Source organism: Clinocottus analis, unplaced genomic scaffold (assembly GCF_023055335.1).
Source record: "Clinocottus analis isolate CAN_PGR_092001 unplaced genomic scaffold, fCliAna1.0.p SCAF_10, whole genome shotgun sequence".
Lineage (NCBI taxonomy): Eukaryota > Metazoa > Chordata > Actinopteri > Perciformes > Cottidae > Clinocottus > Clinocottus analis.
Genome location: NW_027175821.1, coordinates 5,369,106 through 5,386,903, shown reverse-complemented (window position 1 = coordinate 5,386,903; position 17,798 = coordinate 5,369,106). Strand labels below are relative to the sequence as shown.

At 46.4% G+C, this 17,798-nt stretch overlaps 1 protein-coding gene across 1 annotated transcript in view; it reads left to right on the top strand.

Moving 5' to 3' along the window:
* The window catches only part of gria1a (glutamate receptor, ionotropic, AMPA 1a), a 68,277-nt gene that overhangs the window by 37,945 nt on the left and 12,534 nt on the right, over positions 1 to 17,798 (top strand). The window contains 2 exon segments of the mRNA XM_068584034.1: positions 15,578 to 15,776; positions 16,309 to 16,556. Of these exon segments, the coding sequence (XP_068440135.1) occupies positions 15,578 to 15,776; positions 16,309 to 16,556 (447 nt within the window).

Genomic DNA, 17,798 nt, shown 5'->3' with positions numbered 1-17,798 from the left:
AGGCAAATTGCGGGTAAAGGTACACGTTAAACCCTTTGGAGATTGTCATTAAGGATCCCGGTGTGAGTATTGAGTGGTATGTGCCGGCTTCCCCTCAAGTGCTCTCACGAGCAAGGGTATGAAACCGTTCTCAAAAGGTCACCAATTAAAAATCTCATTAAGTGTCTGAAATTAGAGACACGAAGGGTCGACTTTCTGAGCTTTCCAGAGGGACTGGCAGGAGGAGATGAGATTATGTCAGTATCATCACTGTTAGCTGTGAACCAGCAGAGACAGGTTAGGTCACGGATAGACACAGAGCTTCTTGTCTCTTTAAACTTTAAACTACATACATTATGTATGTGTGCGACGTGGTGGTGCACGTATACATAATACATCTGTAGCGTGGTGGCTTTTTTTCCCTGTCTTTTTCTGTGAGGGTGGAGAGCCTGATGCTGTTGCTTCGGGGCGGGGGGAAAATAGCAAGCGGGCTTTGATGATCTGCTTTTCTGAGATATCCGTCGCTGAGATTTCTGCCTCGGCCAGAAAACAATGGGGTGCTCACAGGATTGACTTTTTAAAAAAAAAAAAAAAAAATCTTAGCCTCATCTGTGTCCAGAAACAATATGCGGTTACCCTGAATAATCGGAAAAGAGCACACGCAAGGTTCATATCTATTCTCAAGAAATAGTCTTGAGCAATGTTTCCAATGAAAACCTCCATATGTCATTTTTCTGACCAGCTGATCAGTTTTCCGGGAGCCCTGCTCTTGAATGTGCTTTATTTGGATGGAGAAATATCTGCAGTGCTCAGTCGACCATCCCCGGATTGAGCAGCTGAAGGTTAGAGAAATTACAGCAATGTGTAACGGTCCGTTCTTGTCTTGACTTCCATCTTGTGACATTTACCGAATGTGTTTTCGCGTTGCTCGTACCTTCCACAAATATCAAACGGGAGAAAATCTGTGCACCTCGCCGGCTGCAGGTGCTCGGCAGTACATTATGGAGGCACCGGATCCCTACTCACGCGGGCCCTCGCCTGACATTTACCCATTTTTTTCTGCCCGGAGACTCGGCTGTGCTCCGTGCGAGGATGGAGCCCATTGTCTGAGCGTTCTTCTCTTAGAGCCAGAAAATGCATCTTCAATAACTATTGATTTCCTCAGACAGAGAAAGAGCGAGAGAGAGAGGGAGAGAGAGAGAGAGGGAGAGAGAGATAGAATGTGACCATGCATCCACAAATTGTTCGTTCCCTGTGGTCTCTTTTTGTGTTGTCTTTCGCGTGTGTGTGTATCGCTCTGAATTTGTGCTTGACTACACACATGAGTTCACGCATATTTGCACAGCATTTGCATTTGTTTTGCTTTTGGGGGAGAGGAGGAAGGGGGGGGGGGTAAGCTCTGCTGATGCAAGACGTTTCACTGACTGTTCACAGAACAGATGTTTTTTTTTTTTTACTTGCAGCCGCTCTGACGATGCCGCCTTTGACTGCAAATGAACCATCTCTGAAAAACGTTGCATTTCATCTTCAGCTGTGAAAAACCGAAACAACCAAAAGTTCCAGTCACCTGCTGATGAACGGAGAAGGCACATAGTCGCGATGAGATTGTTGCATTTGGGTGTTGTTTGAACTTATTTGGTGCTTTTTGTATGCTCTTTTTTTCAAAATAGCTTTCGGAGAGAATGGAAAATGTTCCTTTGGTGTCATCATAGGGACTCCTATCCTCCGAAGACTTGAATTCAAATGTCTTCCGTTCCCTGCACTGTCCTTCCAAGGTGACTCCGACTGTCCCTCTTCCGTGTCTCGGGAGTCAGCATGGCGGCATTAAATAACAAATAGGCAATAAAGCACAAGTTGTTGAGCGTGGGCAGCGGTCCTCGGGGTCTTGCTGGTGTCTTTAAAACCAACACAGTGAATGTTTCACCCCGCTGAATGCCGCCCGGAAGGAAACATCTTCCCCTTGAATATTTGGGTGACCTAGTTGCTCTAGTTAGCGCGGCGCGGCCCCTCATTCACGCACGGTGATGTATCTCCTGAAGCGGCGCGAGCGCCTGCTACAATCTAAAAGGACATGTGATGCCGTTGCGTGTGTTTTGTCGCATGAAAGCAATAATACTTCCCATGTTCTGTTGTCGGGGTTTGAATCACCGTTGACTTTTTGTCTTTTGGGATTTGCGAGGTTGTTTTTTTGTCATCCAGAAGTGGTGAGAACGTTTTTTCTTCTTTCATTACTTTAGATTATAAATTTTGTCCGCATCTGATTTCACCTGCTCTTTCTTTTTCATCTATTCCATAATTAGCTGTATCATTATGATATCAGGCGTGTGAGGTGTGTTTTGGTCCTCTTACTTCAATTTACTGGATTGTTATTTGACTGTTAAGTCAAAGAAAAGAAACAACGACAAATATGATTTTGTTTATTTTTTACTGTAACAATAGATTCTGAGAAAAGTCAGCAAAAAGAATCAACATTACAAGTTTACAAGTATTATCAAATAATGTACATGGGTAGTACAATTACTCATGATGCAGAATGATACATTATTATAACATGAATTATGATTGATTAACGTGTCACTCTCTGTGATCATATGGTTTATACCTTAAAATATATATTGAAAAATATAAGCTTTCGTAGAAACGTAACTGAGTACGAAGAACAATATTTCCCTCTGAAATGTCCAAAAGTAGAAGTATAAACTCAAATAAAAGTGTCTCAAACTTCAGTCTTTAGATAAAATATGAAACCCTATATATGTTTATTAATGCCCGGCATCTGCAATCTCTGTTTCACTCAACAATAGTTGAGGCTAGTGTCTGGTTAGCTGCAGCTAAAAGAAGCTAGCTGCCTAAATGTATGAGCACCTGTTGAGCTTCCCGATAGCGGCGCGGTCATGTGATTGGCTAAACCATGAGGGGTCGGTGTCTCACCAGCTAGCCAACAATATACAAAGTAGAATTTGTTGCATAATTGTGTTGCTGAACTGTCACCTCACAGCAAGAAGGGCCCGGGTTCGATCCCCCGATCCCAGGAGATCCACCTGTGTGGAGTTTGCGCGTTCTTTCCGTGGCGGCGTGGGTTCCCTCCGGGTTCTTCGGCTTCCTCCCACAGTCCAAAGACCGCGTGATTTAGGTTAATCGGACGCTCTAAATTCCTCGTCGGTGTGAATAGGACTGTGCACTGTTGTCTCCGTACGTACCGAGCTATAAACGGTGTGAACCCTGCTCGCCCAATGTCAGCTGGGATTGGCTCCGGCGCCCCGCGGCCCTGAGTAGGATGAACGGTTTGGAGAATGGAACGGCCCATTTTGATATACAAACACACATTTGCCACGTGATTATTGATCTCATAGCTACTTTCCTACTTTACATTCTTCATCAGCACTTGTCCGCCTCAACACTTTTCCACCGCTGATGGTTTACGAACGTGCCATTGTTCTAAAATATTGAGGAACAAAAAATGGGTGGAAGACATTCTGTCTGCTCCGTGTATCTGCCGATATTTCTGAGCAGGTGCTTGTAAAGCCTCCAGTCACTGAGCCTTTATTGTCACTGCTCGGTGAGAACAGAATGTTCTGGAGGTGCATTCGGCTCACAGCGCCTCACTCTTCATGCGTCTCCATTTAATCAGAGACAAAAGGCCAAGGAACAACACTGACGAGCCACTCTGTCCTGGATTAATCAGTAGGCGTGTTTAATTTCCCTGTCTGCCTGTATCCGTGGGTGTGTGTGGGTGTGAGTGGGTGTGTGTGTGTGTGTGTGTGTGTGTGTGTGAGAGAGAGAGAGAGAAAGAGAGAGAGAGCTAGTTCTATTAAAAGCAAGCACTTATTGCATTTTCTTTGTCTGCTGCCTAACTGTGTCTGCTTGGCCCAGTCTGAAGGTATCTCAAGGTTCACTGGCAGCTCTGTGTGTGTGTGTGCGTGTGTGTGTGTGTGTGTGTGTATGTGCGTGTGTACCTGTAGGCATGTATTTGAACATTGATGCGATGCATTAATGTGTACAGTACTTAAGTATGTGTGCGCGTGCGTATGATTGTGTGTGTGCGTGCGTGCGTGCGTGTGTGTGTGTGTGTGTGCATTAGCTCCCCTTGCTCCCTCTGCTATTTATTCTCTGAGACCTTGTTTACTGTGCTCTTTCTAAATGTCAGCACTGTCAGTCAGGCCCTCCCATAAGCCCCAGTCCGTGCTGTTGGGCCCTCCTTTTGTTTATCTCTGCCGACAGGTGGACTCTCAGAGTGAATCCCCCCCCCCCCCTCACCCACCCCTCCCTCCATCACCTCCATCCCCGACCCCCTTCACCTCTATTCAATCTTCCTTCCCTCTCGTCTGCCCTGCTTTCCATCCTTTATAGCTCTCTCTCCGCCTCTTCCAGTGGTGGAGAATGTACCGCGGGTGGCACATTCCCTCTCGTCCCGCGGCCCCACCGATGCTTCCCGTTTCACCTCACACACTGGGAGATTCAAGAGAGGGAATTTATCTTCTTTTTCCAAAAAATGGTAATAGCGCTACGCATGCGGCGATCGTTCCATGCGACTCCTTTTTCCGAACCCTGAAAGCAGTCGTAAACGTACTGGTGAGACGCTTCCAGCCCGGGAAGCCGCTGCAGGGCAAAAAGGTGACGGAACTCCAGGTGTGTCAAAACAATCGCAAGGGAGGAACTTCCTTTCATGCAGCACCAACAAATCATGGCGAAGGGGGAGCAAATGACAAACACAGCCGCAACGTACGCATTCAGCAGGGCCCGTGCCATACTTCAGCTTGTCCCTCCAGCGTTCCCTATGAAGCTTGCTGGCTGAGAGCTGTTGGCAGGAGGAGAACTCGACTGAAAAGGCGTGGGTTCAGGACGTTCCTCCCGTGGATGTGTGAGATGTTTCCGTCTGATGTGTGAGTGTGTGTGTGTGTGTGTGTGTGTGTGTGTGTGTGATGGCCCTGTGAAGCAGCCTCCCCTCCTCAGCGCCTGCGTTGCTCTCGTTACATGATTGTAGACTGAAATAAATCAGCTCTGTCACTCACACTCTGCCCGCCTGCCACAGCAGCAGTTTCTCAGCCGGGCGGTCAGAATCACTCAATAATGTATTGAGTACATGGTGTGTTGTTGTAACCCGGGGAGAGTCGGTATTTATTTCTTTTCTTTTTTTTGTCATACAGCGGTTCTCGTCATGTATTGTTTGTCAACATTGGCTCGGAGTAATTCTATTCTGGGAACATATGCCTGTTTTCAAAATGCTGTTTATGCATTTAGAGTGTCCGAGTGTCCCTGAACACAACGCCGCGCCCCCCCGGAGAGCTTCCCCAGTGGTCCCTGCGTGCGGCTGCAATGGCGCCGGATGATGGTTGAACTTTGACAAACAAAGAAGGCGTCCAAATATTCACGGTGGTAAAAAAAAAAAAAAAAAAAAATGTCGTCCAAGTTTCCAACTTGATAGTCAGCGTGCGCTCGAAGGGGAGTGGAAGCTGGTGGCTGGCTGATTAGTGTCAAATCCCTAAAAAAAGAAAGTGGGCTTGGAAGACTTCACTTGGCAGCGTCACTGCTGGTACTATTTTTATCCATTTTTGTTATTTTTGCATCTCTCTCATGCGCGCGCGTTTGTGTTTATTTCAGGATGCTCACCTTGTCACACAGCAGATGCTTCTCTCCCGTATTTACGTGGCACACTGTACTTTACATACCTCTGGAAAAATGCCACGATCCAAGGCGTCTGTGTCGCCGCCAAACCCCCGCTTCACAAAGTTGAATAAAATGTCACAAACGTCGCGTGTCGTCTGATGTGTCGTCTGATCAAATGTACGCGGCTCTTCAGTTGCTAATCACGTCCTCTGGGAGGCGCCAAGACATTTATTTTTTTTAACATTTTTTTCTAATCTATCAATTTGTGTTATTGTTATCATCCCACTGTTGCCAGCCAGGGCGTTACATAACTGTGGTGTTAGTGAGTTGCTGTCAAAGCAGTTGGGGAAGACTTGATAGGAGGGGATGATTTATTCATAAAGAGACGGTTCAGTTTAGTTCACGGCATTGCTAATGTTTTATTTATCTGGAGATTGCATGGAGGCAACTTTTGATCATACATGCATGCGCGCTCGCCAGCAGAAACTAGCGAGACACACACACACACACACACACACACACACGCAGCCCCAGAGGAACTCGTTGGCGTGGCTCATACTTTGTACACAGACAAAGACACCACCCTTCAAAATCTGCATGAAACAAAATCACAGAGGCGCACGTATGTTTCCAGCGGCAGGAAGGTGTTTGCTGTGATCACTCTGTGTGTGTGTGTGTGTGTGTGTGTGTGTAAACATCTTCCCTGCCACCATGAATTAAACACCGCGCCTGAGGCCATAGGGGAAATCGACCTGGACCAAAGTAAACATTGCCAATAGTTTGTCTGGGGAAAGATGCGTGGACGCTTATCAGGCAGCTCTGTTTGCTCCCCAGTAAATTGCGAGGAGCCCTAACGAGAGCCTTCACGCCGCAGAGCGACTCCATCCTGCTATAGGCCTGGCTCCCTTATAGAGAGGGAGGCGGAGGGAGGGATGGAGGGAGATGACGAAAGTCTCTCTCAGCTCTACTGTTTGGAGTGCAGAGTGTGCTGCTATGGCAACCAGAAAAAAAGAGACACAGATTCTTTATTTTTTTTAATTTTTTTTTTTGCCAAAGCGGTGCAGGCTCCACATCAAGTGGTCCGCGTAAACCGCAGCTGAGTGCACACGCGCTTCGTGTGAACGCGTCGGTCAAATTGCATGCGGCGCGTCGATGCTATGGATTTTCAGCGGACGGTGGAGATGCATCCATTTTTTTTTTTTTCTCGGAGTCCTGTTTCCCGGCTGGAGTGAGGAGACGAGGAGGCTGCTGCGTATGCGCGTGGGCGCAGGAGCCGGAGCCGGAGCCGGAGCCCGCCAGCGCCCGACTCCCATCTCCGTTTACGCGAGACTCGACACATCACTCACTCAGCGACCCCCTCCCCCCCACCCCCCCCGAGTCCGGCCGCGGACGCAGCCATTAGCATATCTCAATCCTATCCATTCCGCTCACGTTGGTTTTTAATGCGCCACCACTCAAAGAGGGCCGGTCTGTCTGTACGTCGAAAAAGCAGCAGATAACCCCGACAAACAAACATGCATTTAACAATTACATAGCATTTGATTCACAATGCTTTTGGTCCCGTTTGAATGTGTATAATTAGCAGCTTTTGGCGAGGTTCCGCTCCAGGCTGGTACCAACATTATCATAATATTCTCTTTTTAACTCAATAACATGGTAATGTTGACCTTTTAGAGGCAGAGGGGAGAGGCGTTTTAATAAATCGTTCTTTATTTTTCGCCCCCTGCTTAAAGCTGGCATGTTGGTTTGGCCTTGAAGATGAAAGCTCTCTGAAAAATAATCTAACAATCGCACGGCTCTCAAAAAAAACGGAGCAACCAAGCAAACAAAAATCAGAAGTCAACTTTGCAACTACTCTAGCCGGTTGCACAATATCATCCCCCCTCTCGCCTCCCCCCCCGGAGCATCATTTAGCAATATCAAGACAGAGAGGCGGAATGAAGTGGCGGAAAGACACCGTAAGCGTCGTGTTTTCCGGGAGCCGGCCTCCACTAAAAGCATCGCGTGTCGCACTTCAAACCAATTCGGCGCGTCTGCTCGGAGCTTAGTTCAGTTTTGAAGTCACGGCGGCGGACCAAACCTGGCCTTCTGCGTGTGGTTTCGGCAACCACGGCGACCTACATGGCAGCAGAGTTACATAAAACGGTAATCTCGTTCATAAATACTTGATTGTGGTTAATTATCCAGACCTGCCCACATTATCATGCATGTTTTTTTTATCCGGCTGTTTTTTTTGTTTTTTTTTCCGCTGAGGAGGCTGTGGGGAATCGAGAGCGTAATAAAACTTTTATCAACTCATAACATTTACAAGCAGCGAAGGCATAGTTGAGGAAATGCTAATTAACAGAAGCCCTGCGATACACGTCAGCAAATTGAAAGGAGCGTTGGAGCATCGCAATGCAGCTGAGATGCGTGGGACAATCACTCGTGTTTTCGACGATACACATTAGCTCCGAATGGCGTGCGCCGTGCAGAAAGACATCAGGAGACATGTTGCAGTAATTCCATCAAACATGATGAAGCAGCAGCAGCAGCAGCAGCAGCAGCCTACTGTTCTCCGCCTGCACCGGGAGAAACAAAACAAATGACGTAATCCTATAATAGTTTCCCTCAATTAGGAAACAAACGCGTCATTTACAGATTCTCAGGAGGATTCACAAAGGATGGATGGATGGCGGCTGCTGACAATGCCCGTCACTAGAAAGCGTCTCAAGGTGCGACTCACAAAAGAGATTACGTCCGCTGATACGACAGCACAGACACGCACACACACGCACACACACACATCTATGCAGCCAAGTGCAATTTTCCTACGCGGCAAAATGTAAAAGTTGTCTTTTCATCCCACGTCCAGAGTCCATCGTCAAATCCGTTGTGTCTCTTTGGCGTCTCGTCTTTTTTTTGGGGGAGGTTTCAAATGTGTCGACACAGTTGATTATCAGCCAGCCAGTTGAAAAGGGTTCTTTTTCGAATAAAAACAGCACGTTAGAAAACACATCCCAACCTATCTGATGATGCTTAGATTCATGAATGGATGTTAAATGTTTCATCCAAGCCAAATCACGTGGGAGCCTTCAACACAAATTCCCTGGCCTTGTTCCATCCGCTCGCTTCTTTTGAGGTTGTTTTTTTTTTACGCTTTACATACTCTGTGTCTTTCTGAAAACAAAGATTAACGTTGCTGATTATTTTGTTAAAGATGATATCTGTTCCTCTTTCACCTTTCAGGGAAGGTGAGAGAAAACGGTTGTTTCTCTAGATTCAACTTCCCTTTTTTTTTTTTTTTTTAGAGATGAAGGTATCTTTGTTGGAGCATGTTGTATTTTTATTTATTTGTCGTTGTCCTCTTTCTCAAATGTTTTCCTCCACAGCATTTTATGCTTTTCGTCCGATATTTTCAGAATTTATCAGCGACGGTTAAGTCATCTAAAAGCTTGACGCTTAAATTTCTGGCGTCTGTACCGTGTAAATATTTTTACAATTTCAGGACGGCCGTTAGCCGTCCAAATCCGCCAAGTGTGATGTTCCAAGATGGAAATAGATGTTCATCTTCAAAGGGAGCCGGCACTCCTTTTTTTTTGTCACATTTCATTCTTTTATTCATTACTTTGTAATTCGGCACACATGGTTTGAAAAGGAGAGTGAGTCCGTGCAATGTTTTCGGGCAAAAAAGTAAATAAATCCATCACAGTTTCTCGAGGATTTGTTTTACAAAATAAGTTTCCCCCACTAAAGTTGGGCCCCACGAGCCGACAAGAAAGGAGAAAGTCCACGGAGCCCCGGATAATGAGTTTCTTGTACTTCCCCAAAGTGACAGACATTTTCCTGCGTCGCTCCCTTCTGCGTGTGATACGACAGTTCCTTGGAGAGGGTGACACGGCACTCTTTCCTGTAACGGCTCCAAGTAAATGTACAGTTTGAAGACGCGCGTGGGCGGCGCTGCTGGCGAAGCAGGAAGAAAAGCCATCTTTGTTTCGTTCGGATGCGCCGCACTTCGTGCCGCTCTGTTGTCGAGGAAAGGAAAAGAAAAGCACCCGACCGAAAATGTTCGCCGGAAACATGAACTTGAAAAACACTCGGCGGGAATCAGAGATTATTTCCGTTTTGCAAACTGTCCCCAAAAAGTGTTCGGACATTAGTTTGATTGCTGGCGGTTCACCGATGCTCGCGCATGAATAGAGAGTTTTACACATTAAAAGTGGCAAATGAACGGCGTATTAATAGCACAGCCTCCAGGGTTTTGGGCAATTTGGTCAACAAATTCGAAAGTGCCGTCTGTGCCGATCTAAGAGGTTCTAAAAAAAACAACAACTGAATCGTACATTTTATCCTCTGCGGTCACCTTCAGAGCGAGGGACATTCAGAAGTCGTGACTTGCGCCTCTCGTCGAGAGCGGTCTGTCTGATTCAGGCCGTGAACCTACAACCTAAAAGTTCCTCCTCTAAAGATAGCGAGGCGGGCGGTTCTTGTCCCGATAAATCGTTCAAAGCTCTGTGGAATTCTTTCCAGTCGTGTTCACAGCTCAGAGCTACATTTTCTGAGCGCTCGAGTTGTTTCCAAGAGTTCAATGTTTAAAGCCTGTCAGAAATTGCATTGAACAGCGAGGGCAGGCAGTTCTTGTACCGATAAATCTTTGTTATCCATACTGAATATTTAAAAACAAAAGAAAAAAAGGCACAAACTGGTTCTCAGCATTTGCAGCTTCTGTCTATATGTGGCACCGCAGTTTTCTACTGAGCCCCAAACAAACCGGTTGTCATCGCTGATTCGCGGTCCCGACCCTCGCGCCTCCTGTGTCCAGCTGCATTGTCGGTGACCGGATTGAAAACTACAATTAACGGGGACATTTTGTGTCAGAAAAAAACATTCACGTTCTTGATTGAACATTAAAATCCGAATATGACATATCCTACCTCAAAAAATAATTGAGAAAAGACCAAAAGCCTTTACCGTCCAAGGCTTGTCTTTCCTCAAACAGATCGCTCGACCAATTTGATGTGGGAACGCTCCACATGCCTTATTCATCGCGGAAAATCTTTCCTCAGTTCCTTTTGAGATGAACGTCTCAGAGGGATGCTTTTTTTTTTTTTTTTGGGGTGGGGAGATGCTGGCGACCGGGGGGGATGCGGCATATTCATGATGCGTATGAAGCCATTGAAGGGCCCTGGACATCTTCTAAGTTATGAATCCCAAGACAATCTCGGTGGAGAGGCCCAGAGAGGAGAGAGGGAGATTCTCAGTTTCAGGTTCAGTCACAGCTATGTTTTGGATCATTTTTCCTCTTGCTTGCATCAACTACAAAGCATCTAGAAGCCATTTACCAGATTGCTGATGGAACCATGAGATATTCTGTCTCTACTGGTTTAATCTCCTATCTTATAGTGCTTCAGCATACAACTCTTACACATTTAACGATTGCCGGCAGTATTATTAGCCTCTATTACATCAGTATTAACGACGTGGTCCCGCTCAAGGTGCATCATCATCGATCGATTTCTTTTTGTCTTGTGGCCCTTTTGTGAATTCTCTCCTCGCTGTGCGCTCAGGGAGACTCTGATGTAAGGCAGGCAGCCCTTGACTTTTTGACTGACTATTTGTATGTTAGAAGAACTAACTCATGTGCCCGGCAATATAGAATATCAATTTCTACTCGGACAAGTATTTCTTTGGCTGAAGCGCACAGAGGAGGTCTTTTTGCGTGAGGGCGCATAGAGCGACACACAGTCTCCCTGTATCTGCTGTAATCCTGTTGTGGTCTTGATATAAATAGTGCTCCGGTTTGATCTTCTTTTTCAAATTCATATCTCTGGTATCTTTTTCACATTGTTTTTCACACGTGAACCGTGCTTGCTGAGGACGTTTCCTGCCACAACAGCAGCCAATTAGTCAGCACGTACACATGAATACCTCAGACTCTGAATACTGAGTCTGCATGTGTGTGTATATATATATATATGTGTGTGTGTGTGTGTGTGTGTGCGTGTGTCTCTCTGTCATCTCTGCTTCTATGTATGCTCGCTGGCTTCACTCTCGCAGCCCGTCTCTTCTATCGACTCGCTCAGAACAAGTCTCTACCATCCGGACGAGGCATCGGGAGCGTCTGTGCCCAGTCGTTAAGAACACACAGATGTCTGGCTAATTTTTGAGAAGCAAAAAAAGAAAAAAGAAAAAAAAAAGCAGTGTAGCAGAAAACTCCCTTTCCGTCGCTGATTTGTCTTAGAATCACTTTATAATTAGAGACCATTTTCTTTCTCATTTAAAGCTCTGTAATTCCTAATCCATTGTAATGTGGCCATTACTGGCTCATTTTTTACACTTGCTAAAGTCATTAGTCATTGCTAATTACCATATCGAATAGAGGAGGCCAGCCGGGGGGAATTCTAATGAGAGTTTAGTGCTTCTCAAGCAGCTGTGGGTGGAGATCATATAGCAGGGGATGGAGATCTGGATCCGACATACTGTGGAGAGATGGTCCAATTCGTTTTGCCGTCCGTCACAACAAAAGGAGTGGTGGTCTCCCTCACATGTGAGCTCATGAGCATGCACTCCTCGTGGTGGCAATGCTACTGCGCATATGCTCACACACTCTTGGAATCATTAAAGCTGCAACAATAAGTAGGTTTCTTATTCACAACGGGTCAGATGACCGTGTGACATCCAGACGACCCAATAGATAATAATCTCCCGGCTATGCAGTTTTCCTCAGCTCATTTCTTTCTTTTCCAGCTTTTAAATCCGTCGAATAAACCCCATTTCCACACTTGTTTTCTTTCATTGCACTAACTCCAATGATTCATATTGTACACGCCCCCTCATGTTGTGAACAGCTCACTCGTTCTACTCAGAGAACACGAGTTACAAATCAGTAACTCTCAGTTTCCAACAAACCACAAATCTGTGAAAATGAAGCCCAAACCTTACACTGTGAACTTGCGTTTCTTAATCCTTTGAGCGAGGTATTACTTTTTGAACAGTCCTTCTGTTATCCATTCAGATGGCATCTCGCTGGTACAGTTTCTCCGCTTTGTTGCCTCCCCGTGTGCACCACCGCGGCGGAGCGAGCGCCGGGGCTGCTCCCGATTCTTTTTCTTCGTAGTGCAATAAAAGGAGCGAAGGAGTAAATATTTGATTCATCATTGCCTTAACAAGACCATGAAATTACAGCGCATTGGAAAGATGTGCCCAACTCTAATACGACAGCTTAGTTAATGTTTTACCCCGGCACCAAGGTTGGCTGCTGCCGTGCAATAATGTATGAGCAGCGGGCGAGGACGCTCCAGGGAAACGAGTTCAAAAGGAGACAAACAGAGACAAACAGGTCTGTGTTTGCCAGCCGCTCTGCTCTGCTATAGGCAGGAAGGACTGCTGCAGGAGACTCACGTCTCTCTCTCTCTCTCTCTCTCACACACAGTAAATGGTGACCTGGTTGTTCTCTTGCACAGACAAACTCACACATTGTCTCCTGGAAGAAAGAGTGTGTTTGTGTGCGCGCGTGTGTGTGTGCGTGCGTGCATACTTGAATGCATCAGTGTCAGTGCCAAAGCGTAGGCCATTGTTCAAACAAGCTGCTGTCACCCCACCACCCACCCTTCCAGCTCACGAGGAGACAGGCAGGGAGCACAGTGGACGCGTCGGCTGGATGGAGAGGAGAGGGGGGAAACGAAAGGAGAGGAAGAGAGGAGAGGGCGAGGGAGGGAAAGGGAGAAGGAGGAGAAGAAAAAAAAAGGCTGCGATTGAAGGAGAAGGATTAGACAGCTGTTTACTGCCATCTCTGGAGGCCGGCAGCAGTCAAAGCTAAAGAGTTTGTCAGCCTCTGGTGGTACTATCCAGTTTACTTTTCATCTCTGCCGTTCCTCTCTCTCTCTCTCTCTCTCTCTCTCTCTCTCTCTCTCTCTCTCTCTCGCTCTCTCTCTCTCCTTTACCCCTTCTCCCCTTCTCCCCATCTCTCCTTTGTGTTGCTGTTTAAACCGAACACCCCCCCCCCCCCCCCCTCGCCTCAATCCCCGGGTAGTCCTTTGTTTTGTCGATGTTTCCGTACTGAAACCTTCGTCAGGTGAACCGTGTGCGTGTTCTCTGCTGAGCAGACGAGAAGCAATCAGGACAGAGAGGCCCACCGGCCTCACGGTCACTTCTCTCTCAGTGGTGTCGTGTCAGGCCAGGAGTTGGAATAGTTATTGTCACCCATTTTCATTTCTTTCGCACATTTCATGGACACATTCATTGAGATCATAATCACCAGAGCTCTTACTGTGGTCATTATGTTCTCTGAGTATTCTCATTTTCACCAATTCGATTTTCAAGCAATATTTATCTTTTTCACCCAACTCTAACTCATAACGTAATGTTATAAAACTCAGCTTTTTTTTGGATCTTTTACGTAATCCTGGCAACATGTTCTTGACATGTTATAATCATCATACACTTGATCCATCCTGTGACATTTAAACCCCACACTGGATGATGTGTACCTACTGCATGCATTTTCATCATCCTCGTGTGTGTATTTGTCGTTTATCTTTCGACATTTCTCAATGTTAAATTCTTGTTTCCAGTTCGAAAGACGCGATACATTCACATAGAACTTTATTCATCTCTCGGGACATTGGTGTGCAGAGCGGGAGAAGAGTGCACGTGCAAGTAATAGCGTAGTAGTATAGTGCAGATGGTTTGAGCTCATTGACCTGAATTTGTTCTGTTGAGGTGCTGCTTGCACTCTGGGATGGGTGGCTTGTTCTTGAGCTACGTTTACACTATTATATATGTAACACCAGAGCTTGTTGCCTATTTAAACTCCACCTGAAGGTCTCGGGACCAAGATGTTGTCAAGTCATGAGTAGCAAGAGTCATGAGTGTCTTGCAGGAGAATTGGGTATTGTTTGCTAAATATGCACTGAGCTATCAGGAAAGGCATGTTGCATTTCCCACCAAAGAGTAGAAGGAGGGGGGGGGGGGAGCTTATCCTTACCCGCTATTGCACAGTGATCAGTGAACAAGTCAAAACACACACACACACACACACACTCCCACACTCAGAGAGAGACACCCTGCAGACAGCTCTTGCTCTCTCCCAACTGAATTTCAAAGGCTCTGCATCCATTCTGTGTTTGCTCCCCGCTCGCTCCCTGACTGCTCTTTCATCATCCACCCGTCATCTGGAAAGCATCTTAAATGATTATGTTTCAGCTTCTCTCCCCTTCTTCCATTTTTTTTTTTTTTTTTTTTTTTTGAAACATTTTTTTCTTTTTTCTTTTTTTTTTTTAATACTTAATCTCGCCTTCATGTTCACGCTCCATTTGGCTTGACGGCACAAAGGTGAATCATGAAAGCCCTTTTTTTTTTTTTTTTGTTTCAGATTTGTGTCATTTTTCGTTGCGTAAGCTCCGCCGCTCTGCGCCTCGGCGCATGTCGGGGGAACCGATATGTAACGCAACATGATTTCTGCTGTTGGAGCTGGCTTCTCTTGAGGTGAAGCACACAGAGAGAGAGAGAGAGAGAGAGAGAGAGAGAGAGAGAGAGGGATTTGACTCAGGGGATTTTGCTCTCAAACCATCCAGTTGTTGTTTTTTTTGTTGTTTGTTATTTTGAAAGTGCAATTAGAGCAGTGGCTAAGTGTTCTCCTCTGCCTATTAATCCCTAACAATTAATGTGCGTGGTTCCGTGAAACATATTGGCAACTTTCTTAAAGTGAGATTAATTTGGCAGGCAGGAAGCTGAGTGGGCCTTTGTGGAGCCGGTTATCTTTCCTTAGCACATTGGTCTAAGCTCTCCAAGCCTGGTGGAATGACGAGTGTGTGAGTGCAGTGGGAGCACGGGGCAATGTAGGTCATTTGGGTGGTGTGAACACGGCACGGCTCTCCGATTGCCCCTCTTGATTGCGGAGAAGAACTGCGTCTTCCAAGTCAGCGCGTGAACATTGTATTTGATTCTCCGTTCGTCTTCCAGTTACCTTTTTGTTTGTGACCAACCGGAGATGTTGTCCTTCTGCCTTCAGCTCTCTGTCCGGCCGCATCGTCGGAGGCGTCTGGTGGTTCTTCACCCTCATCATCATCTCGTCCTACACCGCCAACTTGGCTGCCTTCCTGACAGTGGAGAGGATGGTGTCTCCTATAGAGAGCGCTGAGGATTTGGCCAAGCAGACGGAGATCGCCTATGGAACGCTGGATGCCGGCTCCACCAAAGAATTCTTCAGGGTGAGAAACAAAGAATCCGACGCTCATTCCAACGGTTCCCCTGTGGGGAATCTACGCTCCTGCAACTGCTGCACAATGAAATCCACCCTGTGGAAGGCTTTTAATGTGAAGCAGCAGGTAGAGGGAGTTAACACTATCAGAAACGTAATACAGACAGTAATTACAAACAGCAACGCATCACATGCACGCATCATTTCCTGTTAAATCCCGCACTGCAAATTGAAGCTATGTTAAATACGGTCGAGCAGCTCCTCAACCACATTTTCTCCCTTTTTTTTTGTCATTTATATGATTTTGTTGATTCACTTTTAATATTCAGAAGACCCAAAAGGTTATGAACTCCTCCTATAGCGAGCTAACTGAAGAAATTGATTAGGCATGCCAACCATGAATAAAATCTCCAATGAATTTCATGAAAATTTAACACAACAGCTTTACAAGGCATCAAACAGAATGGAAAAACAGCTCTTGAAATATTCACGCTGACGCCGTCGCTTTGTCTGTCTCGCTCGTTCACGATTCTGCCTTCCAGAGGTCGAAGATCGCCGTGTTTGAGAAGATGTGGTCCTACATGAAGGCGGCGGACCCGTCTGTGTTCGTCAAGACCACGGACGAGGGCGTGATGAGAGTCAGGAAGTCCAAGGGCAAGTATGCCTACCTGTTGGAGTCCACAATGAACGAGTACATAGAGCAGAGGAAACCGTGCGACACTATGAAGGTGGGAGGAAACCTGGACTCTAAAGGTTATGGCATCGCCACGCCCAAGGGCTCCCCTCTCAGGTAAGCCACTGCCACTGCGCCGCATCCGGATAAAAGCCTCCAAGGGCTTGTGCATGAGCATCATCTGTGTCGCCGGTTCAGTTGTCCATTGAGCTTTAATTTATCCCAGCATTTTTATATCCTCATATTAACACAACACGCCACACTATTTAGACACCGAACACACGGCATCCATTTGCATGTCTTCATGATAACTTTTTCTTTTGCACTCTGTCACAAAGACATTTACACCTTCATCCTGCCCACGTGGCACTTTGTTGGCGTCTGCATATGTGTGTATGCAGCCAGCCTTTCCGTAGCTGACTTGTGAGCCCTAGCCGAAGTGTAAAGTAGGGCGGTGAGTCCTCTTTAAGCAACACTTGTTTTCCCTGCTGCCCTCTGATTATATTCAGAACCTTCTTCTTGAGCATTTTGCGGCGGCTGGTTTCACGTCTCCTTTGAAACTGAAGCATCCCTCAAACACACAGCAATGCTCATTAAAAAAACAACCTAAATGTACCTCTCACCGCCCAACAGGGCCCTTGAAAGCAGGATTACGGCTTAAAGGGCCCCGTCCCTTATGGCCACTTTGCAACTTCTGCCAAGGCTCACACCCTGAAGTCTGAAGTCAGCAGGGCTGAACTCATATTTGCCACGTTCACTGTGATAACTGATGTAATGAACGCTAATAATTCATACCGGATGTACTTTTTCTGACCAGCAGCCGCCTTTTCATATTGCATTAGCACCCTTAACCAACGTCCCATTCATAATCTTTCCTTGCAACTGCAGAGAGAGAGAGAGAGAGAGAGAGAGAGAGAGAGAGTGCAGGAGCTGGCGGCGTCTGAAGCTTTTAATCTATCGCTAATAGGTCTCGTTCATTTTAATGAAAGGAGCCATATGGGGAGATTTTATTCAATCTCCCTTTAGATTCATTCGGGGGTTTCTACCTTGGTTGACAGCAAAAGGTCAGAAGACGGCGACTAGAAATGTCCCATATGGCTTACTCAGAGGCTCCATTTAAATGTAGCACAAATGACATTTCCTCCAGCGAGTAACCGCCGCGTGACAAGACACACCTGGTGAAAGGAATCCGCTCCCAAGCCATGTCGTCAGATGGGTCCAAGCCGACAACATACGGTAGCAATGGGATGCAGCGTTGAACTGCAGAGGATGGCCCCATGTCCTCCCTCTCTCTCTCTCTCCCTCTCTCTCTCTCTCTCTCTCTGTGATGTTATTCTCTGGCCATTCACAGATGTCTGA